A 20,257-nucleotide genomic window follows, 5' to 3' on the forward strand; every position below is an offset into this window, starting at 1 on the left:
TGTAACCACAGGCAAATCACCTTGTCTTTATGTGCCTTCGTTTCCTTATCTGTCAAAAAAGATTAATAACACTAGCATTATTCAGTTTAAGAAATATGTATCAGTTACCCATTTAATATATATGAGGTGCTATATTAATTACTAAGGTCAAAAATAGATATTCATAGACTCTGATCCACAATAAACTAATAGTAGGAAAGAGTGTATGTAAATGATTTTTAAGACAAGAGAATGTGAAATAAGTATAAAGAGGTCCAAGTGATATGCCTTGGAAAATGTTGGGTAGGAATGATCAAACTCTGACTTGCAGCAATGGGGGAGGGATGGTGAATGGACAGAACTTTCAAATAGTACCTAAAATAATGAACTTCTAAGAGAGGAAAATGATTCTCAATATGGGTGATGCTATGTACAAAGACATAGAGATGGAGAAGGCAGAGCAAGCATATTATAGGAGTCAAGTTTGACTGAAAGGTAGAATACATCAAGAGGAATAGAGTGAGATGATGCTAGAAAGTTAAGTTTAGAGCCAGATTATTAATTATGAAGAATTTATATTTTACTTGATGGTCAGTAGGAAGAGAGGGAATGATGGATGTTGCAAGAGGAATGTCAGAGTTTCTAACACTCATGGGTAATGAAATCCAGTCTGGGACCATCCTTATATGCAGCTTCAATGGAATGAAAGAATAGGTCCCAGGATTTAAGAAGACTGAAGAATTAGGAGTTTAAGGGGTTACAGAGAGCATCAGTAAGAATGTTGGGATCCCTTGGTATAAAGAAAGAAGTTGTTAGGAGTGGGGAGGTGGGAGATAGTGAACCAGATTCTGAACTTGCCAAGAAGAGAGAGAGGATGATTTGGCGCATACAACAGCCAGCACCATTTATATTGGGTAGAAAGTTTTTGTTGCATTCACACAAGGAGAGGTGGCTGAATAATACAAACTGGAAACGTTAGTGGGAGCAAAGAGTAATCTGACTCCTCATTGAAAACTAGTATGCTCAAGACTGTGAAAAAAGGCATAGCCAGTACTGGAAAGAACAACTAGGGAGGGAAACATTATTGCTGTGGGAAAGCCTAGTTTCAGAGGTAGGATATGAAAGAAATGGGTCGAAATGGGTCAAAAATGGGTTGAGATGAAAGTGAAGTCATAACAAGATTAACTAAGTGGAAGAATATGGAGCAATCTAGAATCAAGTCATGGCAATGGCAAAAATAGGCATGAAATAAAAAAGAACTTGGGATTTTGTATGTTCTAGCATGATCATGTGGTAAGAGTATGAATGTCCTGGTGAATGAATTAACTATAGTTGAGACTGAATTCATAAGAGTTGAGGTATTAAATAAACTAATTTTAACCCCTCAATAAAATTTAAGAGTAACAGAATAGGCTAATGATTAGGATCTAACAATATGTTGCTTAGAGAAAACATAGTCTAGAAAAAAATCTAAATATCAAAGATGAAAGCCTGGCCTAAAGTATACCATACCACTGCCAAATGTTGAAAATCAAATGGAATTAAGAAAATCCTAATTAAAACCCAAAAGTATTAAATCTGATAAAGGATATTATTTTAAAAGTTTCTACAAAAAAATGAGAATATATCAGTCTTTGTTATTTTCTTCAATAGATCTGTGATCTAATTTTTGTGGCCATTGTCTTTCACCAAACATATCAAAATCTGTACATGCCTTCTTATCCTGTACAAGTCTTCTCCACATCAAATAGTCCCCAAGAGGGAACACCCAACACACTAGAATTCTCCTTTTAAATCTCTTTAGTACCAGCCAAGTACATGGACTATCCTATTTTATTCCTCAATTTTATATGACTAGTCTATCTCCTTTTCCAGCTGTACAATTCACAGATACTTTTTACATCATTTCTCCTTCATAATTCTTCATAGGTAGCATTCTGCAGCTTATCATGCACTCACCATGTATCTCTAAATTACTTTTAGGTGACCTGCAGTTTTAATTCCTTAGAGATTGTGATATCCCATGAAGCAGCAGCTAGTTATCACAGTGGACAGAACACTAGGCCTGGAATCAGAAAGATCTGAGTTCAGATCCAGCATCACAACCTTACTGATTTGTGTGATTCTAGGCAGGTCATTTAATTTCTGTCATCCTTAGTTCCCTCATCTATAAAATAGAAGTAGTAATAGTGCCTCCCTTCCAGGGTTGTTATGAGGATCATATGAAATAATCATTGTGAAGTACTTGGCACATAGTATTATATAAATGTTAGCTATTATTATTGTTTATAATAATTGTATACAAAGAACTTTGCAAACTTTAAAGCACTATTAAAATGCTATCAAGTGTTATTTGCTGCTATATAACGTTATCAAAAAAAAACTTATTTAAAAAAAAGTTGTGAGAAGCTTAAAAGAACTAAACAGTCTTCCAAATTCCATCTAACCCATGTTCTTCTAATTCAATTCTAGACCCAGTTTGATGTTCAGCTGCAGTTAACTGACTGCAAGTTACTATATGTACTCATGGTTCAGTTTATTGGTTGTGTGTTTTAACTACATATTATAATCTAGATGGACTCTTGACTTTTTTCATACCATGAATCTCTGACATTCTGGGGAGGCATATGGACCCAACTCAAAATAAATTTTAGAAGCATAAAGTAAAATACATAGGATCAAAACCAATTAACATTGAAATACAATTAAAAAAATTTTAACAAGTTCACATATCACAGGCCAAGAACCTTTAGAAACAAGAGACATTCATCCACTTGTTTTTTTTTTCCCCTCTGTGAATAGTTAGGTCAAATCTTTTGAGTGATTATGAGGAGAGAGAGGAAAGGAGAGGGGAAGACAGAGACCCAGAGAGAGAAAACAAGAGAAGAGAGACAGACAGAGATGGATCAATCATGTAGTAAGAGTGAGAAGTAACTAATTGACAACTTGAATACATCATCAGTGTCTGTGCTGCACCATAGCATAGTTAGTGGACCCCTGATTTATTTGAAGAAATGGACAAGAATTTCACAAAACTGGCAGACATTGTGGGGGGGGGGGTTATCTTCATTGTGGAAGGCAGTACCCACATGGATGAGATTATGAAGTATTGCCCATTATCTTCTATTTTCCTAGGTAAGATTTTATAAATCAGTTTTTATTCTAATGTAGTATAGCCCTTGGCTTCTACAGAGAGAAGTTATTTGCTGACAAAAGAAATTTGTAGGCTATTTGGGGATCTTCCTTATGGTTATTGATTTACATTAAAGTTTTCTATAGGAAATGGATGCAAGCTGTCAATAGCTGTTCTTTTATCCATTTCCCATTTTTAACATCTTTAGCTTGTTTAAATAAGTAATTGTACAAGAGTTCTTCAGTTGCATGCCATATCTTCTCATTCTTAATTTTTCTTATACTTTGACATTATGCCTTATATCCTAAAAGTCCTAAAGCACTTTTAAGTTTTTGTTTTGTTTTGTTTTGTTTGCTGAGGCAATTGGGATTAAGTGACTTGCCCAGGGTCACACAGCTAGGAAGTGTTAAGTGTCTGAGACCACATTTGAACTCTGGTCCTCCTGACTTCAGGGCTGGTGCTCTATCCACTGCACCACCTAGCTGCCACACAGTTTTAAGTTTTATAGCTTAAAACTGCCTTAAAATGTTGGGTAACATGTATTTGATCTTTGCTTTTGGGGATTATACTGTCTCCTCTAAGAAACTGAACTTTACCCCTTCTCCTTATCTATTTAAAAGAATTATCTCCTAAGATAACACAATGATCACAGGTATAAGGTTTATATATTCTTTCTTTGGCTCCTAGGATAAAAACCACCCAATCAAATAGAAAACTAATTAAATTTGTATTCTTTCCTGCAATTGTTAAGGTACTGTTTTTATTGATTCAAATGGGAATCAGGTAGATTCAATGGATAACCATTTTTCCCTAGACAAACTGGAAGCAGGTGTGGTATCTTCCCACCTTCTTTATTCCCTCTTGTACCCACAAAAACAATCCTTGATAATCTGAATCAATGCTTAATCCCCAAACTGCTATCTGGTATTTTATATCTGCTGATTTGTAATAGAACACTTAACTATAACTACAGCTATAATTATTTTTTATTTAGGATGGTAATAAACACTAGACCTGATTCTATTAATAGAATGAATCATGGATGAGAAAATGCTGAGAGCATCCAATATAGATCAGCAATTTATCTACAATTTGTAATCTTAGAGAGGTGTCTAGAACACTTAGGGGTTTGGTGACATGCCCAGGATCACACAGAATTTATCTAGGAGCAGGACTTGAACTCAGGTATTCCCACTTCCAAGGCCAGCTCTCTATTGTGTCATGCTATCTCTTATTGCTTACAATGTTAATTCTTATTAAGGAATCTACCTTTTCATATAAATGTACTCTTAAAGATCAGAGACTTTCAAAACACAGAAAGAATAAAGCAAATAGCTGAATTATGCCCCCCTCATATAGATTGTCACCTAGTAGGAAGTAGATAAATCCTCATTAATCTCCCCCTCCCTACAATTATGAGACAGGCATGTAATACATGGATGATAGATGATGTAGGGCTTTGATTCATATAATAGGGATAACTACATGGAAAAGAGAAGCATTTAGATAATATCTTCAATCAAAGGATATGAACAGACAATTCTCAGATGATAAATTGAAACTATATCCACTCATATGAGTGTTCCAAATCACTACTGATCAGAGAAATGCAAATTAAGACAACTCTGAGATACCACTACACACCTGTCAGATCGGCTAAGATGACAGGAACAAATAAGATGAATGTTGGAGGGGATGTGGGAAAACTGGGACACTGATACATTGTTGGTGGAGTTGTGAAAGAGTCCAGCCATTCTGGAGAGCAATTTGGAACTATGCCCAAAAAGTTATCAAACTGTGCATACCCTTTGATCCAACAGTGTTACTACTGAGCTTATATCCCAAGGAAATACTAAAGAAGGGAAAGGGACCTGTATGTGCCAAAATGTTTGTGGCAGCTCTTTTCGTAGTGGCTAGAAACTGGAAGATGAACGGATGTCCATCAATTGGAGAATGGCTGGGTAAATTATGGTATATGAATGTTACGGAATATTATTGCTCTGTAAGAAATGACCAGCAGGAGGAATTACATCAACTGATGCTGAGTGAAATGATTAGAACTAGGAGAACATTATACATTTCAACAACAATACTATATGAGGATGGTTATCTTCAATATAAAGAAGATCTAACTCACTTCAATTTGATCAATGATGGACAGAAACAACTACACCCAGAGAAGGAACACTGGGAAGTGAATGTAAATTGTTAGCACTACTGTCTATCTACCCAGGTTACTTACACCTTCGGAATCTAATACTTAATGTGCAACAAGAAAATGGTATTTACACACATAATATTGTATTTAGGTTATATTGTAACATATGTAAAATGTATGGGATTGCCTGTCATCAAGGGGAGGAAGTAGAGGGAGGTAGGGGAAAATTTAGAAAAATGAATACAAGGGATAATGTTATAAAAGAATTACTCATGCATATATACTGTCAAAAAATTTATAATTATAAAAATTAATTAAAAATAGATAATATCCTCAATAATCTGTATGACAGAAATATGTAATTTGGGAACATGAATCTATATAAAATTAGCATGTGTCATGTAACTAGAAATTATCTTGGAAAAATAAATTAAACATTCATTTGGTTTAATTCATAGGACAGCCTTTGATAATTAAACATGTATTTAATATTATCTTACTTTCATTTTTGCACACAGGTTATTCAGAGAATATTCTATACAGTCAACAGATCCTGGACTGGCAAAATCACTTTGACAGAACTAAGGAAAAGCAACTTTTTGCAAGTATGCCAGTGACTTATTTTCAGATTTAAAGAGCACTTTGTATAATAGCATCTTTTCTTGGACACTTTTTATTTATTTATGGAAGAATCATTTTGATACACACCTCTCTAAGTGTGTGTAGGGAAAAACACATCAAAATCTTTTTTGAAAAAGGATAAAATCTGTATTGTTGCTAGGGCATTTTAACAAAGGAACTGTAGGTGTAGAGTAATGCCCACTTACTGTACATTCTGTCAGTAAATGATCTTGTTTATTGTCTATAAACAGTGTTGATAACTATCTGAAAATCAAAAGCATAAATGGATTATTCATATTATGATAAAAAATTGAACATATTATTGTAAACAAATATGCTAAATGAATCTTAAGCTATAACTTAGCTTAACATAATTTTATTCATTTCTGCATTTATAACAAACATAGCACATCATAATGAGAAATTATGGTACACAATTAAAAGTCAACACCATTGTAATTAATTTAGTACTCACAAATTACATTGCTATTTTACTAAATGTTATGTAATCCAAAGGTATACAGGGCCAGGGATGAAGGAATAGTGGGACTATTTGAAAATAGAGGAAATCTATTCCCTTAAGGATTCCATATAATTGAATTAAGAAAAATGCATTTGTAATTAAAATATATGTACAGAAATATGGAAACATGCTTTAGGTGTATACTTTCAACTGGCATTGGACTTATGGTGATTATACTTTTCCTTTGCCTTAAAGAAGGTGTTTTGAAGAATCTACTTTGATAAAGCTATAGCCTCATGAATGTCGATAATTCCTCAAAGTAGATAACGACCATCTGTACCTCGTATTGTATGTGAGCTGCTTATCCATAATTTCTTATAAAGCTTCTGCAAAGGATTCTCTTAACATTGTAGGGGCTTTTCCTTTAGATTTCTGACATCAAAGTACATATGCATATATATATATATATATATATATATATATATATATATATATATATATATATATATATATATATATGTACTTTCAATTTCGCTATCTCTGGTTTGCATTATGTGACCAGTTCACTTCTTTGCTAGTCAAAAAAATCTGATAGTATGCTTATAATTCTCTGGCACTGTTCTTCTTGATAAGTTGCATTTTACAAAATCTGCTGTATGCCTCTCCATTGTCTTTTTGGTGATTATTATATTACGTAATTCACTACCCATATTTCATCACCAGAGATATATTAATGTTAAAAAAGGCTGGGCTTTTGATTCAGGGAGAAGTTTGGGGTCAACACTGCTTTCTTTTCCTGTTACATTCCTATTTCATTGTCTAGCTTCAGTGTTTATTCAAATGTTCTCTCTATGATCTAGGTATTCAAATGTATAGAATAGTAGGAACTCATTCTCTTACATTTGATATTTCCTGTGCAGAAAGTTAGGCTGAACTTTTTTGAGTAATTGCAAATCATATTAAACAACTTCCGGACTTAATAAAAATCAGCTCTATGTCACTTACAAGTAGGAGATCTGGAGGATCTCATCCTCTAAAGTGAGTTCCTCTTCAGTGTGAATACTCTGCCCTCTAGCATTTTTCATAACAGTAGCTAACTTCTTTGGTAAATGTACATTTTATTACCATAACTATTACATGATAACTTCATGTTAATAATTTAAGATTATCTGGAACGTTTTAAGGATTAGACTTGAAAGGATAACAGAATGGACAAAAACAAAAAAGATCTGTCAAAAATTTTATAACAAACTATTCTTCCTTGGTGACAGTGGAGCTACCAACTCAGCATTCAATCAGCATCAGTCTTCCACCTATCTTAATCCTGGATCTCCAACTATGTTTTCTCATTGTTCTGAATAATGTCTTTACATTGCAGTCAGGCCAATCTGAGTCATAAAGTCTCATTGATAGAAGGGATCTCAGAAGCCATCAGCCCAAGTTGCCTGAGTCTCCTTTCCAATATTCCTAACATTCAGCATTAGATTAAAACTTTCCTTTAAAATGAAGATTAATGTGGAATGGGAAATGACAAAAATAAGAAATTGAGAGAAATATTGAAAGTTTTGTGTGAACTGAAAATGGAATGAAATAAGGAGAACTAAGGGAACAATATATACAGTAACTAACACGATATAAATGAAAAGATCACTTAATACAAGTTGAACTCTTAGTAGAATTCTGCACCTTCAGTCCATCATCTCTTAGATATATAGCATGTTTCATCGTCATCTGAGAATAATAACCTACCTTCCTGGGTTGTTGTGAAGATGATATGAGACAGCACATATAAAGTATTTTACAATGTTAAAGCACTAGATAAATGTTAGCTATTATTACTATTTGACAAAAAGCTTTTTGGGGAAAAAGCAGTCTAGATGAAAGTAAATATAAAAAAATTTGTCATATCATATACGAAGATAAATTCCAAATGAATACATGACTTACACACACAAAAGTGTGACCTTGTAGACAGATTAGAGAAGCAAGGAAGAAGTTACTTATCAGAACTCTAAATAAAGAAAGAATTCATGACCAAACAATTGATAGAATCACAGAGGATAAAATAATTAATATAACTAAATAGCTTTTACACAGATAAAGCCAATGTGAATAGAATTTTAAAAGATGCAGATAAATGGAAAAAAATAGGGAAAACTTTGCCACTAGTTTATTTGATAAAAATCTTATTTCTAAGAGAGAGCAGATTCAGGTGTTTTTTTTTAAGAATAAAAGCTGAGACTTTTGAATCACATGGGCAACAAATATGGAAGACTAGTAACTTTCTCTTGATGCCTCATTACTTCTTAAACCTCTCTAGGCAGGTGAACTATGAATTGCCCAACATAGAGGAAGCTGAAATGCTTTGAGATCCAGTCCCTAAGTAAAGCACCTTCAGAAGAGAACAGTTAGAAAGTGAGTAGGAAAATATTAGAGGGTGGAGGCAAAGGAGGGGAATTACCAAAAATTTTAGGAAGAAGAAAACTTATAAGTTCTTGAACCTAACCAGAGAAATCATTAACAACAGAGGGAAATATGACCTTAATGTCTAGGAAACAAATTCAAGCATATATAAATAAATATTGGAAAATCCCCCCCCAAAAAAAATTGATAGAACACTTGATGAAATTGAGGACCCTGTGGAATGAGAGGAGAGCAAAGAACCACAATATACTGTTCTTGAGTGAATCAATAGAGAAATGAGAATTACGAGAGGAGAATTTATGATGTGCACAGCAAAAAATAATGGGCAGGATAGAAAAACTGAAATCTGAGATAGCAAATCTCAACAAATTCAAAAGAAGGAACAATAAATTGGTAATGCAAATGCATAGAATTGAAGGACAACCTAGAAGAAAAGAATCAAAAATCAACATTAAAATATATGCTCTCTGTGGAAGCAAAACATACTATTCTTGAAGGCAAAATGCATAAAGATAGCCTAACAGGTTTCCCAAAAGAAGACAACAGGACAAAAAAATTTTTTACACTGTATGACAACAAAGAAAATAATAGAAAAGATTTGCCCAGAACTTCGGAACATAGAAAATGAAATACCAATTAAAAGAATTTAAAAACCCTTCCAGAAAAAAGAAGAAGAAAAAAAAAAAAGAATCATAGTGGTTAAATTTAGCAATTGATTTCAGTACTACATGAAGTCAGGGAAAAGATCTTCAAACACAAAGGAAAGGAAATTCGAATGACTTAAAAAAATTATTCTGTACTCATTAGAAAGCATAGAAAGGATGAAATAATGTATTCTAAAGAGTTATGGGGGGCAGCTAGGGGGCGCAGTGGATAGAGCACCAGCCTTGAATTCAGGAGGACCCGAGTTCAAATGTGATCTCAGACATTTAACATTTCCTAGCTGTGTGACCCTGGGCAAGTCACTTAACCCCAGACTCAGAAAAAAAAAAAAAAAATATGGAGCTCAGAATGTAATCCAGGGTGACCCACTTTGCAAATGTAGACTTAACTGAACATGAAAAAATATAAATGTTCAGTAATAAAGAGGCATTTGAAACATTTTTAAACAGAAAACCAGACCTGAAGAGATTGTTTGCTTCTCAAACACCTCAGACAACAGAATTGCAGGAGGAATGAATAAATATTGAAGTTAAGGACAGTAGCAGCAGCAACAGACTGGCATAAACAAACCTGTAATAAAGGAACCTACGTGACCCATGTTTTCTCTGACACCTATAATAACTGGCATTGTGGAGGTACAAGGAAAAAGAGGGAATCCATGGAGCAAGCACTATAAGGCAGTGACAAATTTCCTAGAGGGGAGAACCTAAATGGATATCTTGGGAGTTTTGATTACAAGAGAAATAGAGAGAAAAAAAAGAGAGATTACATAATTATAGGGATCATGAATTGGAGAATTAAGTTCTAGAAAAGATAGGAAAAGAGAACGAGTAATAAAAAGAGAGAGTAATCCTTTTTGGCAAAGAACACACAAAGATACATATGCCCACACACACACACACACACACACAATAAGTAGGATTCATTGAAGTCTGGGGAAGGGAGGGAGAATCTGCTTGACTAACAGGGAAAAAAAGTAGGGGAAGCAAAACTCCAAAAAGAAAGAGGTAATGAGAGAAGGGGTTTGAAGATAGGGGAAGGAAATCCAGTCAAAATAGGGCAACTTTAAAAAGATTAAAGTAATTGAAGGAACATAGTGTTGCATGTGAGTGGGAAAGGAGGAATTATAACTTGAAAAAAATAATTATAATTAGAGGTAGATGAAGGAAAATATAGAGCTAACATAACTTTAAATGTGAATGAATTAAAAAATTTAATAAACAAAAATATTGCAGATTGAATGCAAAAACAAAATCTTTTAAGAAACCCATCTAAAAACATCATCAACATACATAAAACAAAACTGAGGGGAATGGAGGAATATTTCCTATGTATCAAGTTTACTATGTAAACAAGTGCTAGAACTCTGTCTGATCACCAAAAGTCTTTATTCTAGGTCTCTTGAGGTCACTGTCAGGGGATTAGATCTAGCAATCTTCACACCACCTTCCTCTCTCAACTGCCACAAGAGAGAATGCCTCAGTTTCCTCCTCCTACTCTCCCCACACACGTCACTTCCCCCTCTTTGTCCCACCAATCAAGTCAGCACAGAACAGCTGGGGAGGGTCAACCTTCAAACAAGTTAATAGAGAACCGTCCAATTGGCAATTAGTCTCACGTGCTCCATTATCCAAGTGCATTTGCTCAGTTCTAGCCCTTTACATCTCCCGCTTTCTTTTGTTTTAGACCACAAGTGGTCACGCCATCCCTGATTTCTCAGGAGGGGAGATGAAAGCACTAAAAAGGAGATAATCAGGCTCTCCCTGACATCTCAGGAAGGGAAATGAAAAGCACCAAAGAGAAGTGGGGATTTGCTAGTGGGTTTCTGGGTTGAAGGGCCTTATTAGAGACAAGTATGCACAAACCCATCAGCATGGGAGTTATTACACAAGCACATAGCAATAACACAGAGGCTATTAGTGATGACTCTCCCCACAGTCAGTGCAGACTCAATGTGGTGTAACAAACAGGAATTGTACATACAAGTGGTGATATAACAAACAATATATCAACATGGTTTTGTAAAAGATTTCTAGAAGTGGGTATGTAACCATCAGTCACACATACGCCTTCTTCAGCAACCAAGAGATAGTCCAAAACCAATCTATTGTCCATTGCTTCACGTGTTAGGGAATCCAATGATCCCCACAAGTTTTGAAGTCCTACAATAGTCTTCTGATGTCTCAGAGAATCCAATAATTCCTAAGGACTTTCAGTCAGAATCCAATGATTCCTGAGGGTTTTCAAGTCCTATAACGGTCTTATCACATCTCAGAGAATCCAGTGATTCCTGAGGATTTTCAAGTCCAACAATTTTTGATGTCCATGAGTCAAATGCCATAACTTCCAGGTTCTTTCAGTGGTGGGCACAGTCAGCAACGGAACCACCCGATGTTTCTTGGGTCTTCTCCTTCCTTTCAAGGGTCTGCTCCGTCTCTCTCTGATGGACAAGGTGAATACTGCTTGTTGGCACCCATCTGATTTCCTTCTCCATCTGTAGAGATACAAGCAAACCCTCTCCCCCAAGCAGTTAACCTATCTGGTCCCTTCCATTCACCTCTTTCTGGGTCTTTCTACATCACCTGGCAATTATCTAAAAACAGTGGAGCTGCCCGCACTAGACGCTATCCTTCCGGTGGGTTATAAAACCTGTCTGCCGGAGCCAGTGCATCTTTGTCAAAAATTTTAAAATTAAAGGTATAGAGAACTAAATTTAGAAGTTCTCTAGGGTTACCTGTGGCTCCCCCTTTCTTTTGTTTTTGGAGGAGTGTCTTAATATCTCTGTTTCTTCTCTCTACTATTGCCTGCCCTTGAGGATTAAATGGTATGCCAGTGGTATGTAAAATCTTATACTGTGCACAAAAGTGTGCAAAATGTTTAAACATATATGTAGGTCCTATCTGTTTTTATTGCTTGTGGCACACCCAGAGTGCTGGGGGGGCCCCAAGCAAGGCGCTTGTTGTATGTTGCCCCAAGAACCTCAGAGCCCTCAGCTTTTGACCAAGAGGCTTCCTGAGACTTGCCAAGCTTGATGGTCTCCAGCACCCTCCTGCTGCCTCCTGAAGGGATTGAGAGGCCCAAGCCTCTCTCTCGCTGCCTGATCTCCCCTTCCTTCCTTGTAACTCTTCATTCAGAATCATGGGAAGAAAGGTACCCCCGTCTAATCATTGGTTGGGTTTCTTGTTTTAAAAGTGCTTTTACTTTGAATCTGATCAATAAGAAGATAGGGTGCTGAACAGTTTGTGACGTACCACCTTGTCTGATTATCTGTCCATCCACCTGTGTCTGTATTTCCGCCTGCCAAAATGTGAGGAAACTCTATCCTGGGGTTTCTTAAGGGAGTCCATTCCTGTGTATGAAATCTCCTTCCCCAGCCCAGCTCCCTATCCTGGGGAAATCAGGCCTTGGAAGGAATCCAGGAATCCAGTCCCTCCTTGCTTTGGGCATAGGGGCCAGCTCGAACATTAAATTCAAAGATACCAGGAAAAGGGAATGAATATGCATCTTCCCCCACAACTCCCCCCTCCAACCTCGGGCTCATCTAAGCCCAAACCCAGTGTTGAAATGTTCCAAACCCAAGTATTCTGTAGGAGTCGCCTTAGCCGAGTCTGGGGTGGACAGGCTTGTGGAGCCAGGTGTTTGGCTGGCACCCGTGTGTGTCATCAGGGACTTGTCCCCATAGACCCCCCCACCTTTGGATGAGCCTCCCCCCAATCCCCAGGCCTGAGTGTTCTCGGAACTTAAAGCCCAAGTTGGGGAGTCTGGCACTGGCCAGGTGGTGGTACAGCATCCCTCCTGGCTCTGCGAGGGCCAGGAGGAGGCCAGTTTGGTTAAAAAAGCAGAATCCCCTGGATTTACAAAATGATGGAAAGAGATTATCGGAATTGGGCCCAGCTCGCATTTCATTTGAGCTGCCTTTGCCAGGAGTGGGGCCAGACGGCGGTGGCATGTTTGAACCGCTGCTCTAGCCCTGGGCAGAGGCGCCTTCACCCCACGTTGGGCACCAAATGCTGGAACTCTTATCTTTCCAGAAATCAGCCAGAGTCAGGATCACCAAAAGTCTTTATTCTAGGTCTCTTGAGGTCACTGTCAGGGGATTAGATCTAGTAATCTCCACACCACCTTCCTCTCTCAACTGCCACAAGAGAAAATGCCTCAGTGTCCTCCTCCTACTCTCCCCACATATGTCACTTCCCCTCTTTGTCCCACCAATCAAGTCAGCACAGAACAGCTGGGGAGGGTCAACCTTCAAACAAGTTAATAGAGAACCGTCCAATTGACCATTAGTCTCATGTGCTCCATTATCCAAGTGCATTTGCTTAGTTCTAGCCCTTTACAAACAAGAAAATCTTATGCCGAAAGAAACTTCAGAAAACAAATCAATATAAGTAGTAATGTAATAATAGTACAGTAGTAATAATTTAGTATAATATAATGTAGTAGTAGTAGTAACAATAATAGCTTAACATTTTTATAGTGCTTACTATGTGCCAGGCACTGCTTGACCATTTTTATCTTATTTGATCTTCACAACTCTGGGAGGGTAGTACTATTATTTCCTTTTTATAGATGAGGAATCTGAGACAAATAGAGGTTTAAATAGAAATGATCCAAATGCTTTAATGTCTAAATTCATAAAAGAACCATTATCTGAGCTACAAGAACACATAAGCAGAAACACAATGACAGGAAGCTTCAATATCCCTCTCTCAGGTTTGGATAAGTCCAACAGAAAGATAAACAAAAGGGAAAATATAGAAATGAACAAATTGCCAGAGAAACTAGAGTTAAAAGACTTATTTATGGAATATTCTGGAATTGCAAAAATAAATACATCTCCCTCCCACAACTTTGGGCAGGATGATGTATTACTAACCAGACAAGAGAAGTAATTGAAAAAAATAAAACAGATAGTTTTGATTACTAGAAATTGAAAAGCTTCTGCACAAATGAAGTTAATGAACTTAGAATAAGAAGCATATAATTTCAAACTTCTTCAATTTATCATGCTGATTTATTTCTTCTCTGAAAATACTGTGTGTTATATGGGATAGTTTTTGTGTTGGGGTGAAGGAAAGATATTTGAAAAACTCTAATGAAGTTTAAAAAAATAGATGACATCAATAAAAACATTTTTTTAAAAATAGAACCATTTCCCAATTGATAAATAAATGGTCAAAGAATGTAAGTAAAATTTTTTAGAGGGAAAAGTCTAAAGTTATCAATAGCCATATGGGAAAATGTTCTAAATCATTAATTATTAGAGAGCAAATTAAAACAAATCTTGGGTAATGCCTTAACAGCATCAACTTGGATAAAGTTGTCAAAAATAGAAAATGACTAGTTCTGGAGAGGTTGTATGTCTAAATAAATATTACTGCACTATTGATGGGATCGTGAACTGGCCCAGCCCTTCTGGAAAGAAAATTGGAATTGTGCCCAAGGAAGAAGGAGGAATGAAAAAATATATTTTTTTAAAACATTTAGAAATGTGTCATTGTGTTAAGCACTGGTGCTATACATATAAATAAAAAGAAAGATAGCTCATGCCCATAAGTAGCTTACATTCAAATGGAGGAAGACAACATATAAAAAGGAATTAAAAAGTGAGTGCGGGAAAGAAGTCAAAGATATTCTGTGCTGGCATATGGTTTTGAAACTCAGATGTTCAAGAATAGGGAATAGATAAGAATGAAGGCTGCCTATACCCTACCATAAAATTAAGACCCCAAGAAAAACTCACCAATGGAAGAAGGGAATGATAAGAATATTCCAGTTTGAGAAGGTCACATGAACAGAAGGCCCTAGGAGCCAAGGGAAGTTCCAAGATGAGACAGAACAGAGGCATATTTCAGAATCAAAAAGCCAGGAAGTCAGGAAAAGCCAAAAGCTGTTTTAAACTATGATCCAGCTATTTAAAAAGGCATTAGACAGTATTGATATGGAAATTTTTTATATAACTTCATATATATAATGAGAGTCATATTTCTTGTCTTTTCAGTGGATGAGGGAGGGATTGGAAGGAATTTAGAACTCTTTTAATTAATGCATACAAAAGAAGAGAAAATAATTTTTGAAGCTATTAAATAGTGACTCTTTGATTCCTACTAGGCCTTTTCCCAAAGAAATTAAAGAAAGAAGAAAAGCTTCTCTATGTACAAAATATTTGTAGTAACTCTGTAGTGGCAAAGAATTAAAAACTGAGATGCCCACAAACTAAGGAAGGACTGAACAAGTTATGATATAGGAATGTGATAAAATATTTTTCTTTTATAAGAAATAATAAAAGAGACTTTCAGAGAAATTGAGAAAATTTATAGGAACTGATACCAGGACAATGGGCAAAACCAAAAGAATAACCTATGTAATAACAATATTGTAAAGGGAGTTGAAATTAGATTTGCTTAAAACAATTCCTTCCCTGTTATAGTCTTATTATATTAGCTTTCCTCCTTTTTCTGTATTTAATGTATTTCTATACCAGTTGCTATAAAAGTGAGATTGATTTGATATCTGCTCCCCTCTGCCCCTTCCCCTATGTAAACTACCTCTCCCTGAAAAACCTCAGTTTTGAACTGTGTACAGTGTTAGACTCAGGAGATGGCGTCCTACTTTCCCTTCCTTTTCTCCTATCCAATGACCTTCCATTGTAGAGCAGAGCAGGAGGAGTAGCTCATTAAAGACAACTAAACACATACACATTTGGCAATAGTAAGGTCCATCTCCTTTTTCCTCATTCTGTTTTACTCCTTTTGCCTTTTCTTTTCTTTCCTCCTTTAAAGTCATGAGACTAGAACAATTCATCCCTGGAACTTCTTTTTTTCCTTATTTAACTCCCTTCTCCCTTTATTAGAATGTTAGGACTCATAATTATCTTTCTTTCTGGGTTTCTCTGGCTTCTCATGTTTGTAATTTCAAAGTTTGTATTCAGCTCTGCTATTTTCATCAGAAATAAATGAATAATAGGGATATTGTGCATGCCCAGAGTGCCTCAAATGGCATCAGGAAGAAGATAGCATTTTTCCATGTAGAGGAAGCTAGGGAGCTGCTTTCTGGAAGATTGATGAGAACACAGGAGGAGAAATACTTTGGAGAGACAGACTTTGGACATGTTTAGACATTCTGTAACTGGTTCTGGTCAGCAGCTACCATTGTGAGAGGAGGAGACTCGTTGGCTGTGGAGCCATTTCAAAAAAGCATGTCACATTCAGCTCTTAAGCCTTAAAGTTTTTGGAGAAACTTGATCATTGAAGGAAATGGAGCCTATGAGTTTGAGAAGTCTAAAAAGCTCTTCAGCATCCTTTTGTTCCAAAGTTCAGATTTAAAACTAATTAAAATTCAGTGCCCCAAGGCCAAAAAAGCATTAAAACTGCTTCAGTGTCTCATGGTTCCCGAATTCAGATTACACAACCAATACAGTAGCAGCTTCTCAAGAAACAAGTGAGCTTTGGAGAAGATCCTTCAGGATCTCACCCCAATGGCAACTGAGATGTAATCATCACCATCATTATAGCTAACATTCATATAGTACTTAGCATGTGCTGGGTACTATGAGAAGTACTTTACAATTATTATCTCATTTGATTCTCCCAAAAAACCTGGGAAGCAGGTAGAAACTGAGGTGAAGAGGTGGAGTGATTTTCCCAGGGTCACCCAGCTAATGTTTCATTTGAACTCAGTTTTATAATCATGATACCACCTAGCTGCCCCATGCAGCCATCATCTACATATAGACATAAAAAACTGAGCTAAGTTTTAGCCTAATTGCCTCACTCCAAGACTGAGGTGGTACAGGAAGGATTATGCTTCCAACATGTTGGGAGAAATGTTTCAAAATATATTCTTGTAAATGCTACCTTATGTTACATAGTTAAATGGAATCTAAGTGCTAATTACTAGGCCACCCAAAATGGGAAAAACAGCCAGCATAAGCTCAAGCCAGTATCAGAGACCCCAGATTTCTCAGGAGTATCCTGGGGACCCAGAGAAGGGCAGATAGACCCTGCCTAACCCTGAGAAAATAGGGTCAAGGCATTCACATTACTTTTGAAGGGGTTTTATTGCATTAAGGTCCATTTTTTCTCCTAGTCTTGTATTTTGTTTTTCAGGAAAAGTTATTGACGGTAAGCCTGTATCTTCTGCCTTTTGGTATGTTGTATTTCAAGATGATCTGTTATTTATAGTAGAAGCTGTCAGATCCCATATGATCTCAACTGTGGTTCCTTGGTACTTCAACTCTTTATGGCTAGTGCAGCATTTTTTTCCTGACCCAATTGCTTTAGATTTTTAATATCACATTCTTGGTACTTTTCCTTTTGAGATTCCTTTGAGAGTAAAATCAGTGAATTCTTCCCGTTTTCATTTTGCCCTCTGATTCTGATAGACAAGGGCAGTTTTCATTTATAATTTCTTGAAATACCATGACTGAGATTCTTTTTAATCTTGGTTTCCAGGAAATGTGATGATTATTTAATTATTTCTTCATCTGTTTTCCATATTTTAAAACATTTATCTTTTACTTTCATCCATTTTTTCAAATTTTGTTTTATATTCTTTGTTCTCACTTAATCAATGATTTGCTCATTTCTAACTTTCAGAGAGTCCATTATTTGGTAATAGATTACTGTATTCTATAGTCTACATGTACTATCATCCTATCTAGATTCCCCAGGAAGCTCTGAAGTATTGGAATCAAGCCTATGAACTCCTATACTTCATATAAGCACTCCTTAGGTTTTGGGCATCTACAGATTTTTCTAAAGAGGGATAGCAGCAATATAGGTGCGGGTAGAGGGGTTGGGAAACAAGAACTAGAAAAGTTCTCAAAGAAAAAACTTCGAGATTCCAATCACAAAACAAATGTCATCCCAGTCTGCAGTGTCTAGGTCCTGTTTACTCTGAAAATATGTATTTTTCATCTGAGGTAACTGCTCATTTTGGTGACTACTAAACATGTCCAGACCTAGAAATGAGGCAAGGCAAGAGCAGCTTGCTGGTCCAATAGAGTGCCAGGTCTGGAGTTCAGAAGCCTCATCTTCTTAAGTTCAAATCTGGTTTTGAACACTCCTAACTCTGTGAACCTAAGTAAGTCATTTAACTCTGTTTGCCTCATTTTCCTCATCTGTAAAACAAGCTGGAGGAGGAAATGGCAAATGGCTCTAGTGTCCTTGCAAAGAAAATCCTGAATAGGATCATGAAGAGTCAGAAAGAATTGAACAAAAAGGGTGAACCAATGAGCAGCAATGAACCTTCTCCTTTTGTCCTTCACATTCTGGACTAAATGTATTCCTCTCATTGTGTCATTTCTTCTATTCAAAAATTCTCTCCATTATCTACTGATGATACAGTTGTAGAACATTTGACATAGTGTTTCCTTCCCTCTCATATAATGACTTCTTTGATATGTAAACCCACTCTGAAAGGTGGTATTAAAATGAAAGAGTTCTATTATAGATTCTGAGCATGATCCTCTCTTTTAGATTATAACTTGCTGAGAACAATATCTATGTCATTTTTCATTTTTGTCTCTCCTGAACCTAAAAAAATCCTTGGCACATGGTAGGTGCTTATATACAACTGATGCAAAATTTGTTGAATTAGATGTTTTCTCAGTCTTCATAAAGATATTAAATTATAAGTTAATATGTAAATTATAAAAATAGGATTATTTTGAAGACCAAGGAGAATGTATATACAATCCTTTCCAAACCTTACAGCACTATACAAATGTGATTTATTTTAAAGTCAGTATAATAAGAAATTAACATAAGGTCTTCAGGCTTTCCCTAGATAGACTAAAATTTCTATTTCATGATTTTGTGATAAATTTCTCCTTTTGTTCACGTAATTTCAGACATTAGCCCTTTTGGAAGAAGAAGATGACATAAATCAAATCACAGATTACTTCTCCTATGAACACTTCTATGTCATTTACTGTAAATTCTGGGAATTAGACAGTGATCATGACCTCTACATCAACCAAACTGATCTATCTAGATATAATGACCAAGGTAAGTAGTCCTACTAATCTTATCTATATTGATCATATTTTACATGTGCTGCCAAAATAGACATGATTATTGATTCTGAAGAGGAAGATTGTGGTTAATAAAATCTCACACATTCCATTGGTTGGAATATCCATTTCTTCATGGAAAAATTTAATAAATTCATTATTTTAGAATGGAAAATGCTAAAATTAAAGAAGTAAGATTATTTTGTTTATAGTTTATTTTAATGTGATAATTTTTGTAGCTTTTTTCATCACTGTCATTTGGCAAAATTGCTTCTCTCATGAAACCCCCATCTTGTAATAGGGAACCATTTAAGAAACAAACCTATTGATCAAACATATCTAATAGCATATGCAATATTCTCCAACTGCAGTCTACCTTGTACTCTTTATTGAGAAGAGAGAAATATGCTTCATTATACCTCTGGACCTTGTCTTTGAGTTATTTTGAATTCTAGTCCCTTTTGGTTTTCTTAAAAATATTTTATTGATGCTTTTTAAAATATTATTATTGCTTTCTGATATCCTCCAATTCCCCAACAGAAGCCTCCATTGTTACAAAAAATATATAATTAATCAAAACAGTCCAAAGTATGGCCATGTCTAGCAACACATGCCTCATTCCCTGCCTAGAGTCTACCACTTCTCTATCAAGGAGAGATATGTTCCATCTTAAGTCCTCTAGAATTAAAATGATCATTGTGCTGAACAGAGTTCTGATATCTTTTGTACTGGATTTTTCTGAAAATTCCCATCATTGTGCATATTGTTCTCTTGGTTTTGCTCTCTTTGTTCTGTATTAGT

General features: G+C 35.8%; 1 protein-coding gene across 5 annotated transcripts in view; it reads left to right on the top strand.

Annotated features, from left to right (window-relative positions):
- The window catches only part of PPP2R3A (protein phosphatase 2 regulatory subunit B''alpha), a 353,882-nt gene that overhangs the window by 293,531 nt on the left and 40,094 nt on the right, over positions 1-20,257 (top strand). For all 5 annotated transcript variants that reach the window (XM_074301595.1, XM_074301594.1, XM_074301593.1 and 2 more), the window contains 2 exons: positions 5,789-5,875; positions 19,295-19,451. In XM_074301595.1, coding sequence (XP_074157696.1) covers positions 5,789-5,875; positions 19,295-19,451 — 244 coding nt within the window. The remainder of the gene's footprint in view (positions 1-5,788; positions 5,876-19,294; positions 19,452-20,257) is intronic.

Source organism: Sminthopsis crassicaudata, chromosome 3 (genome assembly GCF_048593235.1).
Source record: "Sminthopsis crassicaudata isolate SCR6 chromosome 3, ASM4859323v1, whole genome shotgun sequence".
Classification (NCBI taxonomy): domain Eukaryota; kingdom Metazoa; phylum Chordata; class Mammalia; order Dasyuromorphia; family Dasyuridae; genus Sminthopsis; species Sminthopsis crassicaudata.